This window comes from Vitis vinifera, chromosome 11 (genome assembly GCF_030704535.1).
Source record: "Vitis vinifera cultivar Pinot Noir 40024 chromosome 11, ASM3070453v1".
NCBI lineage: Eukaryota > Viridiplantae > Streptophyta > Magnoliopsida > Vitales > Vitaceae > Vitis > Vitis vinifera.
Window position 1 is genome coordinate 3574355 of NC_081815.1, and position 20690 is coordinate 3595044.

Genomic DNA, 20690 nt, shown 5'->3' on the forward strand with positions numbered 1-20690 from the left:
TCCATTTTTTTCAGTACTTTTGGACTTGACTAAGTTTCTTAGAACATTTTATTCAATTTTTATTCAGTATAACATGGTAGGAGTTTTTGGATTGTGCCCGAATATCTTGATTTTGTAGTTATCCACTCTTATGTATGCTGCACTAATCCGTCCTTTGCTAAAGGGCATGGGAGCACTCAACCCAACCATTAGTAGGTAGCATTAGATTAAAGAAAAATGCTTAATTCTAAATTGTTGCCAGGCTCATCACTAAGGTTGAATGCGTAACCAGGATCTCACCACTGAATCCAACCACCATTGGCAGTTCTATATCTTTGGCTTTCAGTCGACAAACCAACTTGTATCAAAAAAACATACTATTATTGCAAATGGGATGCTGTTTGGTCATAAATTCAATGATAAAAAGGACTACATACAGCATCAGTGTGGCTTAAAAAGAAACAGCAAGGAAAATGTGCATATTACGAGCAATCTCCGCTCCTCAAGCTCTGAAGTAGCTCCAAGTATCCTAAACTATCAGGGCCAATATACCTGCAAATATGAGAGAAGTAAATAATTGGAATAAGCAAACTGTTGGAACATTTTTTTCTTACGTCTGCTAAAAAACTGGATCAAAATAACTCATTTTGCTTTACCATGGACACAACTTCCAATATCTTCAGTATGTTTAGCAACCAGCTAGTACCGAAGATGATATGTGATGACCCATTCTTTTCCATGTAAATATTGTCAGCTCTAGGCTAGAACACTAGGTTGTCATCTTATTGGGACTTTTTTTAGCTTCATTTATTATAAATTCCAATTCTTTCTTTTATTCTAAATTGTCTAAATGGTTTCTTAGTAAGTTTTAGTTTGAAATTGTTTTGAAGAATAGCAAAATGTTTGATGTTTTTAGAGGATTTTCTTTTTTTTTTTAAGCTTCAAGGAAAAGTAGTACGTTTTTACTCGCTCTAAACATGAATTTGGTAATGGGTAACTTTCCTATTACAAGATGTTTGTTTGAGTCATTCCCATTTTGACTCTCCATGCTTGAAATGTAAAATGACCATTATGCCTATAGAGTGGGTCCTAGGGCGTGCCATGATATATGCCAAATAATAATTGTTTCCATTCATTCACACAAAAGCAGGAGAACAACAAGAGAAGGAATAGAGAAAAAGCTATACCCATGGCGAAACAGGAAATCAATGATGACAAGAGAACAATTTGACTTGAAAAAGTGTGTCCTCCGTACGACATCTGCAACCTGTGACACAGGGATCAATCTGAAGCTCTCCACTTCTCCATCTGTTACATGTTTAAGAAGCCATTAAGGGGGATGGATTGAATCCAAAGAAAAATATTGCAGTTAATAACTTCCAAATGAAATGGAAAGTTGGAAACAAAGCAAATGCTCCAAGACTGAGTTGCAATTTTACAATTTCTAAAGTGGAGAAGAATGAGGTTGTGATGACAATTGATGAAAACTGAGCATCAATATGTTTACCTTGGTTCTTAGGAATGAAATCGTCAGGGAGTTTTAAATCATAACAAAATAAAACATCTCGCTTGTATCTATACCCATCAATGTCACCATATGAGACAGCACCAACTGGTACAGCTCTGTGAGTCAAGCATGTTCCGTCAATATTATAAATTGTAAATGAAGAAGAAAATAAGAGAGGCAGAGAAGTCGGAATGAAAAAATCTAATGCAAATCAAGGATATATATTTGACAAACCAAATTTCAACTTCCTAGCCTCTATGAGCCATATGATGAATATGGAAAAAGGAAAAGAAAATGCTTAAAATTGTTCGACCAAGTACTTTTAAGCACTGTCTTTCTTTCTGTTGCTTTTTTTTTTTTCTCTTTTAACAAAGCCAGTTGGACAAGTCATAGTTCAATGGCAAAGGAAAACCTACTCTTTAGACATGGATCTGGGGATTCCTGCTTCCTCTTCACATTCCTTCATAACATTCTCCATACAGGCTATCCCATGAGGCTGCAATTTTGATCAACAAAGTAAGAGATACAGAACTGCCTCAGAAAAAAAAGGGCAAATGCTCTTATTGTACATGAAATTGAAATTTTGTTGATTGCACAGCCAACTAATTTTATATAACCAACTTCTGATAGCCTGCATAATGGAAAAACAAAGGTCCAGCCAGAAAATGGGCAGCCCTACAATGCCCACTTGGAATTTTGTTGTCTTTCCCCTTTAGTTATATACTTAAGATATAAATGTGAAACTGACATCTAAATAATGCTTTGAGCAGCACGATATAACAAACAGATGAACATGTTAATTGCATATTTTATGGAATATTTTTCATTCAATGGATCCTAAAACCTTTACAAGAATGGAAAAACCTTATTTCTCCCCATGAATGGTATGGATCATAAAACTCTCTGATTCATTATTATGTATAAAAGCAGACAAACATGATTTCTTGCTTGATCCATGCAAGGGATTTAAGTCATGACCTTTGAGATGCCATTAGGCTATGACCTTTATCAGAAGGAATGTGACACAATGGGACATAGAAAGCCCTTTTATGAGGCCACAATGCATTAAATTACTTATGAGAGCACATAGAACTGGGTAATGCTTGGTAAGCAAGAAGAAGAACTGTCAATATATGCAAAGGTAAAAGGCTGTTATATACCAGTCCTCCAGAAACTAGATGATCAAGCATTCCTGGATAAGTGGTCTTCACTTGACTTCTCTTGCCTATCCACAAGTATTTCTGCCCGTTTCTTTCTGTGTAGCCATTCATTTGAATTCCATAAGCCTATTCTTCAAAAAGCATTTAAAGGTGAAAACATAAGATGGATGGTACAATAATCAGCATATAAACATAAAATACCTTGGATTCATTTGTCAGACAGCCTTTGATACAAGAAAAATGCATATCTTGCCATATGTGAAGATTGAATGTTTTTCAGCCTTTTATTAGATGTAACAAGGTGATGAGAATTACATGGAAGAAGACATACAATCCACAATTAACACATGTAGAAATAATCAAAGAGGAGATGCACAACCTTTCACCTCTATGGTATACAATCAAAATTTGCACCATCTTTTATTAGCAAAAACATGTGGATTTACCCTTGGCCTTTGGATGAAGGACTCACTATACACTATTTCCAAAATGGTGTAAGTAAAAAATTTAAGTGAGACCATGACAAGATGATATTTCTACAAGACAGACAGTTCTCCAACTTGTAAGCCACACAGAATATGGCACTAACATGGTCTAAGCTCAGAAAATTTTCTGCAATGCATAGTACCATATTATAAAATAATATGCTTGATGAATAGCTCATCTATAGTTTCCTTATGCACAACTAGCCAACACCACTTTTATAGGCTTTGTTCAACAGATTGAGAAATATAAGTAATATGAAAAATGAAAAAACAGAAAAATGCTTCCGTGCAACAGATTGATTAAGGAACATGCATCACAATTATAATTTCAGTGGTTTAAGAGTTAAGAAAAAATTTCTTTATGCACTACTAGCCAAAACCACTTTCTTAGGTTGGTGATGTCCAAACAAATCACTGAATTAAGCCATGGTCCATGATGATTTTGGAACTCAAAGACAATACCACTAGAGCATAGAGGAAAAAGAACATCTCAGGTCTCAACTCCATATTTTCATACTCTATTTCATTGTTCTTATTTTTTATTTTAACACTAATAATCAACCCATCAAAATCAGAGCAATGTGAAACTTATTACACTAACCAAGATGAATTTCACTATTTAGTGTCTTGATATTTCCAATGCCCAACATCACAAACTGGTAATGAATGCTTAAATTATCTCATTTTAGTTTGTGTTTCCAAAAGGGGGAGCAGTTTCAATACAATATACAAAGGCATGACCAACCTTTATCCCAAAATAAGGAGCGGCTGCACGTTCCAGCAAGAAAAACACCGGTGCCCCAAAGAGTGATGCAACAGGATATAGCTGAAGAAAACCAATGTCAATAATAATTCACCAATGAAACAAAAAACGAAGTCCAAAAAAAGAAAGAAAAAAGGAAAAATTGAGCTCCAAAAAGTTTCAACAATATAATAAACAGATCCAAACTAAGCAAACCAAAGCATTTGATAACACAAATCCACACACTGAAGGAAAGATGAGAATCAATAAATCATTTTAGTGATCTGAAGTAGTACCTCCTTCCGTATACCTGGAATCAGTTCTTCCCCTAAGCATTTAACTACATCTCCAACTGCTCTAGTCCTTTCATTGGGTGTCCTCAGTACAGGGTGTAGCATTATATGGGAGTTATCTTGGGTGAAAATAAACACATTAGAAAATCTCTTTAAGTGATCATCGAAAAAGCTGCACAAAGTCAAAATGCATTCATTAATACAAACATACTGTTCAAGTTTTTCTAGATCTAAATTCAACAACAATAAATAAAGAGGCCCATTATCGAGTGCAGGTCACTTTTTGTGAATTTAGGAGTGGTTCAACAACTGGTAATAGACCTAAATTCAGCAATTTTTCAATAAAGTGGTTGTGCAAAATGTCAAGCTGCAGTTGCTCACTTCACTTGACAGTCCAAAAGTTACCAATGCACCTAGTAATGGCTGCTCTTTCAGCTGTACAAATTGTGTCCGAACTTAAACTACAAGTTATCAATCAAGTCATTAACTCATTAAGTATTACATAATTAAGATAATTGATGATGATATTACCCTTTATGAATATAGCCAACAGTTTGGTCCTCAATGACAAATGGAAGGAAGTCCGATTGTTTTTCCTGCACGAAATTTCAATCAACAACTACTGATTTGGTATGGCTAATGAGAAAATGTAGGGAAAACAAAAGTAAGTTATGACATCTCCCAATTTTCATCACAACCAAAAACCTCCACTCAATTGATTCCGATACAACTCGAATGCTATTCATACAAGTAATTTCACTTAAGAACTAGCGACTTAGATTCTCTAGTAACCATTTCAATTAAGAATTACAGGTTTAGATGCTCTGTTTGGTCACATAGAAAACGAAGAGAAAATAAATTAAATTTTGAAATCTCGGGATTTTGATCATTTATCCAAAAACCTCCCCCTAATTGATTCTAACACAGATTTAATGCTTCTCCCATTCTGCTCAGAGACCATGACAAATTAAAACAAAAGTTCAAACTTTAATTTTCTTTTCCTTGCTTTTCTCGGCAACCAAACATGTGTTGCATACATACATAGAGAGACAGAAAGAGAGTGTGTGAGAGATACTAAGCCGCGATTGCAGACTCTGATCTTCTCAAAGAAGCCTTGAAGGTCGGACGAGTGTCGCGAAGAATCCTGGGAGTCGGAGATTCGAACGACGTCGTCCCAAGTGAAACAAGTGGCGGAGACGGAAGGAGAGCTAACCCTAATTGGAGTGGAAGCCAAAGTGCGTGATGAAAGGGTGAGTCTAGTTGGAAGAAGAGGAGAGGAGAGAGAAGCAATGGAGCTTCGGACAGAGTGGCAGAGACGCAGATGATGGTGATTGCAAGCCATGGAGCGTCGAGGGAGAGAGTGCGGGAATGGGAGACTCCTTTTGGGCCTTTGGCTGTTATACGGTTATCCATGCCCTTCAAAACGACGTCGTTGGAGCTCTTGCATTCTCCGAGGTGACTTGTGTCAGCCATGCACCTGCCTAATAGGCCATGTGCCCGCTTCGCAAAATTAGGTCTTCAACTTTTACACGAGAGGACTCGAGCGTCGAGACAACTCCTTTTAGAAAGCATTAAAAAAAAAAAAAGGCGATTAAAAGGATGAAATCAATCGACTTATGGAATACTAACCTTCACCTTTTTTCAATCTAAAAATTATCTATAAAAATACTCTCCTTTTTTTCTTATTAAAATAATAATTTTTAAAAACATACACATAAATAATAAAAAAATATTAAAGATATTTATATCAAAAATTAGAAATTCAAAAATAGGAAAAATTAATTTTACAAATTTAAAATTTTTTTCATCTCTTTTAATCAACTAGTAACTGCAAATGTGCCAAAGCACATAAGAGAATATAAAAAAAGTTCAACAAAAAAATTAGTATGTGAATTTATTTTTTTAAAACTTATATAAAATCAAGTAAATATTCAAAATCAAATAATTGAATTAAACATGAAACCAAATTAAAAAAATAATTAGGATTAAATACAAATAAGATTACATTTTTGGGCACCAAATTTTATGATAATAAAATTATTTTTTAACTAATGTTCTTATATTATAAAAATAAATATCCTTGGTCATAAACATTTACCAATTTAAATTTAAACATATTATTTATTTCTTTTACACTAAATTTATAAAAAAAATTTGTGTTAATTATTTTACATATGTTCAAATTTTTTTTTTGCCTTTTATATAAGACTTTTTTTTAATAAAAATAAGAACAAAAATGAATTAATTTGAGCAAGAAATTTGAGGATTAAAAAAATTTAAAAAAAAATCTCAAATCGATGGCATTGTCAGACCAAACCCATTGGAAGAGTTGAAGTGAAAATTTTGAAAAGAATAGAAAATGACAAAAGAAGAAAAAGCTTTTGAAACTTTAAAGAGAATAAAATTTATAATGGATGAGAAATTTGAAAAGTTTTTAAACTTTTAATAATAAATTTTTATAACATTAATTATATTAATTATGTGGTTTTAAAGAGAATGAATTAAGACATTTTTGGAATGAAAAAATTGAAGAGTAATTAAAAAATTAATGATTGATTTTCATAACTTTCTTTTCAAAAAATAAAAAATAAAATATTTATATTAAATTTAAAAATTCTTATGGAAAAATTATTGACTATATATTATGTTGTTCAAAATTATTTTAAAAATATATTTTTTTAATTCATTTTTAAAAACCATTATATATTTTATAAAACTTATTATTATTTTTTGTTTCTAAGATAGAAAATAGAATCCAAATTAAATTAAATAATTCCATATCAAAGAAAAATATATAATATATCAAATTATTCAATCAACCGAAAAAAATATAAAGGAATAATAAGTTTTGTTCTAAAAAAATTTCTAAATCAAAATAATTAAAATTTTAATTAAAATTTTTTTATCATTTTGGTACATTTTATATCAAAATCTTAATATTTTTAATATAATGTTGTAATTTCCTTAATAAAATTTAAATTTGTTTAAATAAATAATGTAAATGAGTGATGAAACTTTTTATTCAGTAATTATCTATAATATAGTAAGTGTTATTATTAATTCACTATTATTTTATTAAATATAAAAGTTTAAAATATTTAAATATCTCAAAATGAATGAAAATCACTATTTATAGTTATAAAAAGTAAACAGTTTGATGTAATTAATTTTTAAAAAAAAATAATTTATTTCATTGAAGAAATGAAAGATAGGTTAGGATAATAAGAAAATATTAATAATAAATATAAGTATTAAATACATTTTATTTGTTTTCTCAAAACACATTCAAATACGATTTAACATACTTTGAATTTGTTATTAAGAAAAAAAAAATACCTAATTTGTAGAAGAGTTTTAAACAAATCCTAATTGTTCTTCATGTCAATTCTAAATCCGAAATCGAAAAAACACTTTGCGGTGATCTCCAATCATAACCAAACTTCTCTCCATACATATTATAAATAAAGACTAATAAACATCATATTGGTGGATCATAGGGCACTTCATCAAATAGGATGAAGGTCTCTTATCATAACAGACTTCTCTCCATACATATTATAAATAAGTCAAAATCAATGGTTAAAACTAATAAACATCATATTGGTGAATCATAGGCACTTCATCAAATAAGATGAAGGACAAATTGTTGTGCCAAAGGGGACGTAGGATTGTTGTGTCGAAGATGAATGCTCGATTTGAGAGGTTTCTCACAAATTAACAGTTTCCTTCATAGTTTATTGTGAAGAGTTTTAGGATTGAATTTGAATATAAATTAAAATGAAGTATTGAATTTGAATATAAAATCAAAATGAAGTTATAAATATTCACATTAAATTGAAGACAAATGAAAATATTAAATTTTTCGTTTACAATGACAATTTATGGAATGACTTCCATTAACCCTAATGAAATAAAAAGATTAAATTCTCATTTAAGTTGATTATGAGTATCAAAAAGATTAAATTTTAAATTATCTTTTAGGTTCGTTAATTTCTGGAATGGTTTTCGTCACGTGAAGTAATTAAAACTCTAATTAAATAAAAAAATTAAATAATTAGTATTGAAAATATTAAAAAAAAATTAATTACCTTTTAGGATTGTGCTGATAATTTTAGGAATAGTTATATCAAATAATTAAAACTCCAACTAAATGAAAAGATTAAATTATCATTTAAATTGATTATTAATATTGGTAAGGACATTTCTAGAAATAAAAAAAGTGAAAAACAGCTCATAGTTTTATAGGTGGTATAGAATGGAAATTGAAGGCAAATGAAAATATTAAATTTTTCATTACCTTGGGGGTGTTTGGTACATGGAATAGGAAAAGGAAATGAATATTTTGTTTCATTCCTAATGGAAATGAATTTGTCCATTCCATTTCTAGTGTTTGGATGAATGAATTCAAGATTGGAATAATTATTTGTTTACATTCTAATGTGTGGTAATAACAAGAATGAGAATGAAAAATGACAATAATACCCTTACACAGTTTAAAATAATTTTTTTTATTTTCATTGAAAAATAAATAAATTTTGAAAATTTTCTTTTTGTTACTAAATATTAATACTAAAAAAATAGTCTTATTATGGGATGAAGAGACACCATGGCTTGATAAATGAAATGTAAGGGTAAAATAGTAATTTGAGACTATTTTATATTTTCTTATCCGGTGAATGAATCAGAATACCACCTAGTTGTGATAAATTGAAATCCTTCTTATAAGTGGATTTGATTTCTGTAGGAATATTTTTTTATTCCATTTCTACCTTCATAAAATTTATTCAAACATGGGAATGAGGGAGAGAATGAATGAGATGTCTATCTCTATTCCTCATTCCCACAAACCAAACGCCTCCTTTAGGTTTATGATAGGAATTTTATGGACGACTTCCATTAACCCTAAGGAAATAAAAAGATTAAATTCTCATTTAAGTTGATTACAAGTATAAAAAGATTAAATTTAAATTATTTTTTAGGTTTGTGATAGTAATTTGAGGAATTAAAATTCTAATTAAATGAAAAGATTAAATAATTAGTATTGAAAATATTAAATTTTTTGAATTACCTTTTAGGTTTTTTATGATAATTTTATGAATAACTTTCATTACTTCAAGTAATTAAAATCCTAAATAAATTAAAAGATTGAATTCTCATTTAAATTGATTATTAATATGGTATGGCCATTTCTAGAAATAAAAGAGTGAAAAACAGCTTATACTTTTATAGGTAGTATAGATTAATCCTAAAAAAAACAGGAAAACAAAAATATAAATAAAAAAATAAGTTGGTTAACGTATTTTAATACTATTTTTTAGAATTTAAAAAAAAATACACTGAGAATAATTAAATATAAAAATTTAAAACACTATATATAACATGTTTAAAAATATAAAAAACATATTGTGGATCAATGTCCACTCGAAAGAATACAGGATTCATATATATTGGTGAAAAAAATGATTTTAAAAAAAGTTGAAATCACTATCTATTTTAGTTTATTTTTAAAAGAAAAAAAAATAAGAAAAAAAACTATAACTCCTTATTTAGGAAAAAACCTTATTTAGAGTCTAAATTCAATTATCAAGTTACATATTGAGACAATATAGTGATAATTCATAACTCCCTTTAAGCCCCCATACTCACTATCTTTACTAAACATGGAGAAAATTATGAGAATTAATCAATTAATCATAGATACCAACCACAAATCAATATACAGAAAAATAATAATTATAGCATATTACAATAATGTACTAGATAAATGATATGAGAATTATGCAAACTAATAAAAAAGAAGATATTTCAAAAAATTAGGTTTTCAAGAAATTCCAAACTTTATTAAAAACAATTTGGAATTAATGATTTCAATTTAATTTTTTATAAAAAAACTTTAATTTATTTTTAATAAATGATTTGATTCAATTTCACTTGTATTCAATTTTCAAAAAAGTTATTTAGACTTGTTATTGTTAAAAAGAGTTTATTAAGAACAATTTTATTAAAATAAAATAAAAAAATTTGATTTTATTACAAGAAAATAATTTTTATTTACTTTTGTTAGAAAAAAAGAAAGATTTTTTTACAATTTTATTTATAAAAGTGTTTCAATTTTATTTTTTATTTAAGAAAAGTGATTTTTACAAATTATTTAGAAAAATGATTTTTTATGACTTTATCTAGCTATGAAAGATATTCCAATTAAATAAACAAGACTTTTACTTGTAAAAATATTAAAATTCAATCCAATTGTATTAATAAAAAAAAAATATTAATAGGAAAATTAATTTTCACATAATCATTTACAAAAATGATTCATTGTTTGATTTTATTAAAAAAAATCTCTGACTCTACAAAAAGAGATTTCAAACTTATTGCTTTTTCAAAGGTTTCAAATTTATTAAAAAAAACATTAGAAAATATTTTTATCTAAATTTATAAAAGAGATTTTCATAATTTCACTCACAAAAGGTATTACATTCGATTTTTTAAATTTATTTTTATTTTCTTTTGAAAGGACTTTATTTACTTAAAAAAAAAAAAAAAGCTTACAATATGACTATTTTATCTAAAAGAAAAAAAAAATTTACTTTTATTATTAAAAAAGGAAGATGCTTACAAATTGTTTAGAAAAAAATCTTTTACAATTTTAAATAAGAAAGAGAGAATTTTGGTTGACTTTTATTAAAAGGGAGTTTTATTAACAACTTCATTAAAAAAAATTGCTTTTTAAAAAGAATTTTTACAAGTTTATCTAAAAACAAAATTTTTATTTATCTTATATTTCAAAAAAGAAAAATATTTTCACAATTATCTTTTATTAAAAAAAAAAAAAAAAGATATTTTCACAAGCATGGTTTTCAGATTCTGAAAAAAAAAATTTGATTTTTTTTTTATTTTGATAAAATTAAGATAAGATTTTCAATCTTACTAAAAAAAGAAATGAATTTTAATTTTACTGTAAAAAAAATGTGCAGATTGTTTTTTATTTTTTGTTTTAAAAAAAAAGTTTTATGGAAATTTGGGGTTACTTTTCAAGCTTACTTCATGAGCAAGTAGGAGAAGGTGAGTCAAGGACTATTTCCTTCATGAGAGATAGGTAGAAAAGGTGTTCTTAGATCTTTAACATAACATTTTCCACATAACAACATTTTGTGCAAGACATATATATTTATATATGCCAATTTTAAAGGGAAGTATGCTGGATTGAAGCTAAGAGGTCTTTTTTGGGCAGCTATAAGGGCTACCTAAGTTCAATAATTTAATGGTTCTCATTGTTACATGAGCTGGTGGGGAAGAATATAAGGTATTAGAGAAAATAATGGTTCTCATTGTTAATGTGTAGCAAATGTTGTGTTAATGTAGAGCAAGGCCGATAAGTGATATCCCTTGTAAACATGTCATGGCTTGCATTAACCATAAAAGAACATATTCAACACCATTCATTCACCAATTTCCTCTCAAATGAAGCTTATTTGAAGACATATAGTTGTATGATTCATCCTATTCCGAATCAAGCCATGTGGCTTGAAGTGGAGTATGATAAGTCGTTGCCCCTTTATTTAGAAGTGCATGCCCGAAATACCTAAGCTTAAAAGAATGAGACAACTTGATGAAGAGATTTAAGGAAAAAAAAGGTCTTTCCCTATAAGGTATGGCTTGTGCAAGAGTCTTGGACATAACAAAAGATCATGTAATCATGATTCTAGTAATAAAAGAAGAGTTAAAACAATGCAGGTATTCATACTACATCATTTCTAATTAATTAATTATTATTTTTCTTTTTTCTTAGCACAATATTGTAATTTTTTTCTAGGAAAATGTTGGTGCTCCAACAAAGTGTGCAAGATGGTGGACAACAAAGTGAACTAAATTGATGAACACAGTGAGCCCTTTGGTGGACAACAAGACTAGGATTTTGAAAGAAAGATTTTATTTTATTTTTCTTTTTGGAAAACAATGGATTCCAAGACTAGTATCAGTTTATATCCTCTTTTTTTGTTCTTGGTACTGTTTTGTTACGGGATCATGTCTCCTTGTTTTTATGATGCACAAAAGGATATGGTTTTATATATGGAGTGTGAACACATTGAAATTTGCATATATCGTCTTCAAATACAACTATTTATAGTCCACCCAAGTAAATTCCTTCATTTTCATTCATTGAAGTTTACAAATTGTATTTTTTTTTTCACGCTTCAACAATCATAATTGAAATACAACTACTAAAATTTTAAATAATATCATATCCAACCATTATCATCGTTATCTTTCAAATCACTTTACACTCCTAACTTTTAATATCAAATGATTAAATTCTTCCGTTGGTAAAATTGGTTTCCAAAAAGACATCAAACTACTTCTCATCATTATCCCACAATTACAACTTTTATTCTTGAATTTTATTATGCCTCAATTAATTTTGTTATTGGAGCTTGTAGATATCATTAAGGGTAAATAAGTAATTTTGTTACTTACATTAGTTTCGGGTGTAAGTCTATTTAAACATTATTTCAAGGCGATGGTATTTTTCTTACTTCCGTAATCATCGTTTGGAATCAATTTTATCATGGAAAGGATTAGAGAGGTTAGACCATACGAGGATTTTGGTCGTTTGAAGCAAAATAGAGGGAATTTATACTCTGCTCTTTATTCCACCATATCTGGAAACATTAAGCAATGAATCTCAATCTCTGAAGATCATCACCATCGTCGCTTTATAACAGTCGGTCTCGCATAGAATTCTCACGCTCCCGCGCGGTTTTTGCCACCGTCACCGTGCAATCAGTGGCGTTCATGCCGGATTTTCTGCCAGAAAATGTCATGCACGTCAGAAGCCGCGCCTCCCGTGCTCCAAACAGTCACCGCCACTACATCATATCCGGAGCTTATAGTACGTATCTTGATGGCCCTGTTTGGTTGCCGAGAAAACGGAGGAAAAGGGTTGGAAATGAAGTTTTGTGTTTTGATTTTTCGGATGTTTGGTTCCCTGGAAAATGGAACACTCGACGTGAGTCTGTCAAGGTGTTGTGCGACACTCAGTTGAGCTGTTTCTTTCGTTATTGGGAACTGAACAAACGAGAATGGTGTGATGTGAATTTTGTTTCCGTCACTCTTTTCTTTTTCCGATTCTCAGCAAGCAAACAGAAACAAGTTGTACCTTTTTCGGAGGGACCGACGAAAGGAAACGGAAAAGAAGTTCACTTTCTTAAGAAACTAAAAACCTCATCTCACTAAAATGATTGTATAAGACTTAATTCAGTTGATTATTCTTTTTATCTCCTTAGGAAACAAACAATTGAAAATACGCGGTTTGATCTTTTCCATTTATTTTCTTCTATGTTCCTTCCATTTCTTCTGCTTGTTTGGAATGCGTTAATTCTTCTGCTTGAGTTTTATTTGTATTGAAATTGATTGAAATAGGACAAAAATGCTGATTTATCAATGAAGATTGAAGAAGGGTTCGGACCCAATGGATTGGGTATTCTGACAACAGCTCATGTAAGAATGTTTTACTAGTGATTCTTTGTGTTAATTCTCTCTCTTTTAGTATTTGATTTTCATAAAATCAGCAGGGTTTCGTGCCTTGATTTTGTTCACGGGCTAATTACTAGGTTATCATTATGGTTGATGTTCAAATGTTTTATAGTTGATCCTTTTGTCACATTCACTATGTTGAAACTGAAAACATTCAATATGTCATATATACCTAGTTTGCTGGTAGTATGGAAAATTTTCACTCTTTATCCTCTAGTTATGAAATCTGTTCGTTGATCCCCTTAATTTTCACTGCTCTCAGTTCTCACTTATTCTTACTTTCAAATTGATATTATGCTATCCATTGATCCATCATCCCTGGTTAAGAACCATTCCACGACATTTAATTGCTTATATTTATTTATTTATTTTCCCTTTGGTAGTACTTTTGAAAACTACAACCGTCATTTCTTTGCATCTGTTCTTCTTAAAGTCCTACCTATGCAACATTTTAGGAGATCTTCAGAATAATGTGCTTCTTCTAGCTTGAGATATTGCAGATATGACACAAATGTAGTGTTAAATAGGTTCTTCTGAAGTTCCACTTGTCTTGTCTTATGATAAATATGAAAGGAGAAAAACAATAGTATCATAAATTTAAAGCATTCTGAAATTTAAAATTATGGTTATGGTATTGTCTAAGTGGTGTTTGTTTTTTTGGCATAGAAAATATCAAAATATTTGGTTTTTTCTATTCAGCTAAAAGTAACATGTTGACATCATCTAACATAACTAAAGTGAACTTGTTATCAATATATTGAATTTAATTATGTTGAATGATATCAATAGATTACTTTTAACTTAATAGAAAAAGACAAATATTTTGGTTTTTTCTATTCAACCAAAAAACAAACACCGCCTAAGTAATTGGTGAAAAAAGGATAGCCTAATAATGGGCCTTTACTGAACACAAATATCACTGAGAATCAAATCTTATAAAGTTAAAATATTGAAAAGCATGTGGTCTCCCTAGTTTTTTGGTTCACTGGACTGGACAAGAAGCAGCTTATTAAACAGGGATCAACAGATTGATCCTGTCTTATTGGGTCTCTTCTCAACTTTGTATATAATCTTTAGGGAATGTTCCCCAAGTTAATGGAGAGAATCTTTCTAAAGCCTGAAGGCACAAGTTAATGATAAGAGAGAAAAAAGGATGATGAAACAGGAAACAGTTGCCAATCTTTTTCTCTTCCTCCTTTTTATATTTTTTTGCAATGGAAAGGGCAACACATTTCTCAAGCAGGTAAAATAAATAATCAGAAAGTAAGAATCTCTCTGGCAAGTCCTATTTCTGCTTTATGTGATAGCAGTAGGTTTCTGGGTCTAAGTGACCAGGAAATCCAGTGAGGGTAACAAGGAAAGTTATATTTACTGTGATGCAATTTTCACAAATTAATATCAATCAACTTCCCTGATATTTCATATAGTTCCTCTGTTGATTCTGTGACTGAAGTTGTCTGAGCTTCCCTACAATTATTAAAGATAATAATAATAATAATTATAGTTAAAAGAAACAAAAAACAAAAAGGGAAGATTGAGAAAATGCGACAAGGAAAATGTGTCATATTACGAGTTTACAAGCAATCTCCCCTCCTTAAGCTCTGAAGTAGCTCCAAGTATCCTAAACTATCAGGGCCAATATACCTGCAAAAATGAGAGAAGTAAATAATTGAAATAAGCAAACTGTTGGAACATTTTTTCTTACATCTGCTAAAAAACTGGGTCAAAATAACTCATTTGCTTTACAATGGACACAACTTCCAATATCTTTAGTATCTTTAGTAAGCAACTAGTACTGAAGATGGTATGTAATAACCTATTCTCTTCCATGTAAATATTGTCTGCTCTAAGCTAGAACACTAGGTTATGATCTTATTAGGACTTTGATTTAGTTAAGGTTGAAGATAAATGAGTGATGCATTAGTATAAGTTTTAGCTTCATTCAGTATAAATTCCATTTCTTTCTTTTATTCTAAATTGTCTAATTAGCTTCTTAGTAAGTTTAAGTTTGAAATTGTTCTGAAAATAGCAAAATGTTTAATACTTTTAGAGGATTTTTTTATTTTATTTTATTTTATTTTTTGAAGTTTCAAATGAAAGTAGTATGTTTTTACTCCTCTAAACATGAATTTGGTAGTGGGTAACTTTCCTATCACAAGATGTTTGTACGAGTCATTTCCATTTTGACTCTCCATGCTTGAAATGTAAAATGACCATTATGCCTATAGAGTGGGTCTTGGGGTTTGCCATGATATATGCCAAATAATAATTGTTTCCATTCACTCACACAAAAGCAGGAGAACAATAAGAGAAGGAATAGAGAAAAAGCTATACCCATGGCGAAACAGGAAATCAATGATGACAAGAGAACAATTTGCCTTGAAAAAGTGTGTCCTCCGTACAACATCTGCAACCTGTGACACAGGGATCAATCTGAAGCTCTCCACTTCTCCATCTGTTACATGTTTAAGAAGCCATTAAGGGGGATGGATTGAATCCAAAGAAAAATATTGCAGTTAATAACTTCCAAATGAAATGGAAAGTTGGAAACAAAGCAAATGCTCCAAGACTGAGTTGCAATTTTACAATTTCTAAAGTGAAGAAGAATGAGGTTGTGATGACAATTGATGAAAGCTGAGCATCAATATGTTTACCTTGGTTCTTAGGAATGAAATCGTCAGGGAGTTTTAAATCATAACAAAATAAAACATCTCGCTTGTATCGATACCCATCAATGTCACCATATGAGACAGCACCAACTGGTACAGCTCTGTGAGTCAAGCATGTTCTGTCAGTATTATAAATTGTAAATGAGGAAGAAAATAAGAGAGGCAGAGAAGTTGGAATGAAAAAATCTAATGCAAATCAAGGATATATATTTGACTAACCAAATTTCAACTTCCTAGCCTCTATAAGCCCTATGATGAATATGGAAAAAGGAAAAGAAAATGCTTAAAATTGTTCGACCAAGTACTTTTAAGCACTGTCTTTCTTTCTGTTGCCATTTTTTTTTTTTTCTCTTTTACCAAAGCCAGTTGGACAAGTCATAGTTCAATGGCAAAGGAAAACTTACTCTTTAGACATTGATCTGGGGATTCCTGCTTCCTCTTCACATTCCTTCATAACATTCTCCTTACAGGCTATCCCATGAGGCTGCAATTTTGATCAACAAAGTAAGAGATACAGAACTGCCTCGGAAAAAAAAAGGGCAAATGCTCTTATTGTACATGAAATTGAAATTTTGTTGATTGCTCAGCCAAATAATTTTATATAGCCAGCTTCTGATAGCCTGCATAATGGAAAAACAAAGATCCAGGCAGAAAATGGGCAGCCCTACAATGCCCACCCGGAATTTTCTTGTCTTTCCCCTTTAGTTATATACTTAAGATATAAATGTGAAACTGACATCTAGATAATGCTTTGAGCAGCACGATTTAACAAACAGATGAACATGTTAATTGCATATTTTATAGAATATTTTTCATTCAATGGATCCTAAAACCTTTACAAGAACGGAAAAATCTTAGTTCTCCCCATGAATCGTATGGATCATAAAACTCTCTGATTCATTATTATGTATAAAAGCAGACAAACATGATTTCTTGCATGATCCATGCAAGGGATTTAAGTCATGACCTTTGAGATGCCATTAGGCTATGACCTTTATCAGAAGGAATGTAGCACAATAGGACATAGAAAGCCCTTTTATGAGGCCACAATGCATTGAATTACTTATGAGAGCACATAGAACTGGGTAATGATTGGTAAGCAAGAAGAAGAACTGTAATAATATGCAAAGGTAAAAGGCTGTTACATACCAGTCCTCCAGCAACTAGATGATCAAGCATTCCTGGATAAGTGGGCTTCACTTGACTTCTCTTGCCTATCCACAAGTATTTCTGCCCGTTTCTTTCCGTGTAGCCATTCATGTGAACTCCATAACTCTATTCTTCCAAAAGCATTTAAAGGTGAAAACATAAGGTGGAGGGTACAATAATCAGCATATAAACATAAAATACCTTGGATTCATTTGTCAGACAGCCTTTGATACAAGAAAAATGTATATCTTACCATATGTGAAGATTCAATGTTTTTCAACCTTTTATTAGATGTAACAAGGTGAGAATTACATGGAAGAAGACATACAATCCACAATTAATACATGTAGAAATAATCAAAGAGGAGATGCACAACCTTTCACCTCTATGGTATACAATCAAAATTTGCACCATCTTTTATTAGCAAAAACATGTGGATTTACCCTTGGCCTTTGGACAAAGGACTCACTATACACTATTTCCAAAATTGTGTAAGTAAAAAATTTAAGTGAGACCATGACAAGATGATATTTCTACAACAAAGCGACAGACAGTTCACCATGATGTAAGCCACACTGAAGACTAGCTGGCTTATGGTTATTAAAGGAGGGTGACCAAAAAGAGGGAAATCACCAAAATCGACATTTAGAAAAATGTGGCACTAACATGGTCTAAGCTCTCAGAAAATTTTCTGCAATGCATGCTACCATATTATAAAATAATACGCTTGATGAATAGCTCATTTATAGTTTCCTTATGCACAACTAGCCAACACCACTTGTATAGGCTTTGTTCAATAGATTGATAAATATAAGTAATATGAAAAATGAAAAAAACAGAAAAATGCTTCCGTGCAACAGATTGATTAAGGAACATGCATCACAATTATAATTTCAGTGGTTTAAGAGTTATTATGCACTACCAGCCAAAACCACTTTCTTAGGTTAGTGATGTCCAAACAACCGCTGAATTAAGCCATGGTCCATGATGATTTTGGCACTCAAAGACAATACCACTAGAGCATAGAGGAAAAAAAACATCTCAGGTCTCAACTCCATATTTTCGTACTCTATTTCATTATTCTTATTTTTTTTTACTTTAACACTAATAATAGGTTAACTATCAAAATCAGAACAATTTGAAACTTATTATACTAACCAAGATGAAATTCACTATTTAGTGTCTTGATATTTCCAATGCCCAACATCACAAACTGGTAATGAACGCTTAAATTATCTCATTTTAGTTTGTGGTTCCAAAAGGGGGAGCAATTTCAATACAATATACAAAGGCATGACCAACCTTTATCCCAAAATAAGGAGCTGCTGCACGTTCCAGCAAGAAAAACACCGGTGCCCCAAAGGATGATGCAACAGGATATAGCTGAAGAAAACCAATGTCAAAAATAATTCACCAATGAAACAAAAAACGAAGTCCAAAAAAGAAGAAAGAAAAAAAAAAACTTGAGCTCCAAAAAGTTTCAACAATATAATATGCAATCGGAAGTAAACAGATCCAAACTAAGCAAACCAAAGCATTTGATAACACAAATCCACTCACTGAAGGAAAGATGAGAACCAATAAATCATTTTAGTGATCTGAAGTAGTACCTCCTTCCGTATACCTGGAATCAGTTCTTCCCCTAAGCATTTAACTACATCTCCAACTGCTCTAGTCCTTTCATTGGGTGTCCTCAGTACTGGGTGTAGCATTATATGGGAGTTATCTTGGGTGAAAATAAACACATTAGAAAATCTCTTTAAGTGATCATCAAAAAAACTGCACCAAGTCAAAATGCATTCATTAATACAAACATACTGTTCAAGTTTTTCTAGACCTAAATTCAACAACAATAAATAAAAGAGGCCCATTAGCGAGTGCAGGTCATTTTTTATGAATTTAGGAGAGGTTCAAAAACTGGTAATGGACCTAAATTCAGCATTTTTCAATAAAGTGGTTGTGCAAAATGTCAAGCTGCAGTTGCTCACTTCACTTGACAACCCAAAAGTTACCAATGCACCTAGTAATGGCCGCTCTTTCAGCTGTGCAAATTGTGTTGGAACTTAAACTACAAGTTATCAATCAAGTCATTAACTCATTAAGTATTACATAAGTAAGATAATTGATGGTGATGTTACCCTTTATGAATATAGCCAACGGTTTGGTCCTCAATGACAAATGGAAGGAAGTCAGATTGCTTTTCCTGCACGAAATTTCAATCAAAAACTACTGATTTGGTATGGCTAATGAGAAAATGTAGGGAAAATAAAAGTAAGTTATGACATCTCCCAATTCTCATCACAACCAAAAACCCCCACTCAATTGATTCCGATACAACTCGAATGCTATTCATACAAGTAATTTCACTTAAGAATTAGCGACTTAGATTCTCTAGAATTACAGATTTAGATGCTCTGTTTGGTCACTAAGAAAACGAAGGGAAAATAAATTAAATTTTGAAATCTCGGGATTTTGATCATTTATCCAAAAACCTCCCCCTAATTGATTCTAACACGGATTTACTGCTTCTCCCATTCTGCTCAGAGACCATAACAATTTAAAACAAAAGTTCAAACTTTAATTTTCTTTTCCTTGCTTTTCTCGGCAACCACACATGTGTTACACATATACATAGAGAGACAGAAAGAGAGTGTGCGAGAGATACTAAGCCACGATTGCAGACTCTGATCTTCTCGAAGAAGCCTTGAAGGTCGGACGAGTGTCGCGAAGAATACTGGGAGTCGGAGATTCGAACGACGTCGTCCCAAGTGAAACAAGTGGCGGAGACGGAAGGAGAGCCAACCCTAATTGGAGTGGAAGCCAAAGTGCGTGAGGAAAGGGTGAGTCTAGTTGGAAGAAGAGGAGAGGAGAGAGAAGCAATGGAGCTTCGGACAGAGTGGCAGAGACGCAGTTGATGGTGATTGCAAGCCATGGAGCGTCGAGGGAGAGAGTGCGGGAATGGGAGACTCCTTTGGACTGTTATACATTTATGGACGCCCTTCGCAACGACGTCGTTGGAGTTTCCTTCATTCTCCGGAGTGACTTGTGTAAGCCATGCACCTGCCTAATAGGCCACGTGCCCCTTCGCAAAATTTGATCTTCAACTTTTAGAAAACAATTAAAAAAACAGGAAAACAAAAATATAAATAAATAAAAAATTAGGAGGTGC

General features: G+C 31.2%; 2 protein-coding genes across 5 annotated transcripts; both read right to left on the reverse strand.

The window, feature by feature from the left end:
- Positions 1-338: 338 nt before the first annotated feature.
- Positions 339-5623, reverse strand: LOC100252655 (nudix hydrolase 20, chloroplastic). Of its 2 annotated transcripts, none has more exons than XM_002281381.5 (9): positions 5242-5623; positions 4698-4762; positions 4170-4338; positions 3877-3957; positions 2647-2772; positions 1903-1982; positions 1487-1602; positions 1167-1287; positions 339-531 (listed from the first exon to the last, which is right to left on the reverse strand). In XM_002281381.5, the coding sequence occupies exons 1-9, from the start codon at positions 5506-5508 to the stop codon at positions 462-464; spliced, it is 1095 nt and encodes a 364-aa protein (XP_002281417.2). In that variant the 5' UTR covers positions 5509-5623; the 3' UTR covers positions 339-461. The 2 variants fall into 2 exon arrangements, with proteins under 2 accessions (XP_002281417.2, XP_059596782.1); XM_059740799.1 differs by having other exon boundaries at positions 2647-2741; positions 4184-4338; positions 5242-5566.
- A 9424-nt stretch (positions 5624-15047) lies between these two features.
- On the reverse strand, positions 15048-20532 carry LOC100242417 (nudix hydrolase 20, chloroplastic). 3 transcript variants are annotated; one of them, XM_059740797.1, is made up of 10 exons: positions 20187-20532; positions 19660-19724; positions 19132-19300; positions 18824-18904; positions 17522-17647; positions 16777-16856; positions 16358-16473; positions 16038-16158; positions 15274-15347; positions 15048-15170 (listed from the first exon to the last, which is right to left on the reverse strand). In XM_059740797.1, the coding sequence occupies exons 1-9, from the start codon at positions 20451-20453 to the stop codon at positions 15278-15280; spliced, it is 1095 nt and encodes a 364-aa protein (XP_059596780.1). In that variant the 5' UTR covers positions 20454-20532; the 3' UTR covers positions 15048-15170; positions 15274-15277. The 3 variants fall into 3 exon arrangements, with proteins under 3 accessions (XP_059596780.1, XP_010656361.1, XP_010656360.1); XM_010658059.3 differs by having other exon boundaries at positions 16358-16491; XM_010658058.3 differs by having other exon boundaries at positions 15048-15347; positions 16358-16491.
- Positions 20533-20690: the final 158 nt, after the last annotated feature.

Coding starts and splice junctions, on each gene's coding strand:
- LOC100252655 (XM_002281381.5), bottom strand. CDS start 5,508: ATGGCTTGCAATCACCATCATCTGCGTCTCTGCCACTCTGTCCGAAGC. Junction 2,773..3,876: donor CTCCTTATTTTGGGATAAAG/GTTGGTCATGCC, acceptor TTTGAAGAATAG/GCTTATGGAATTCAAATGAA. Junction 1,603..1,902: donor CCCAGATCCATGTCTAAAGA/GTAGGTTTTCCT, acceptor CTTGACTCACAG/AGCTGTACCAGTTGGTGCTG.
- LOC100242417 (XM_010658059.3), bottom strand. CDS start 20,453: ATGGCTTGCAATCACCATCAACTGCGTCTCTGCCACTCTGTCCGAAGC. Junction 19,725..20,186: donor GAGTCTGCAATCGTGGCTTA/GTATCTCTCGCA, acceptor AATTTCGTGCAG/GAAAAGCAATCTGACTTCCT. Junction 16,159..16,357: donor TTTCATTCCTAAGAACCAAG/GTAAACATATTG, acceptor AACATGTAACAG/ATGGAGAAGTGGAGAGCTTC.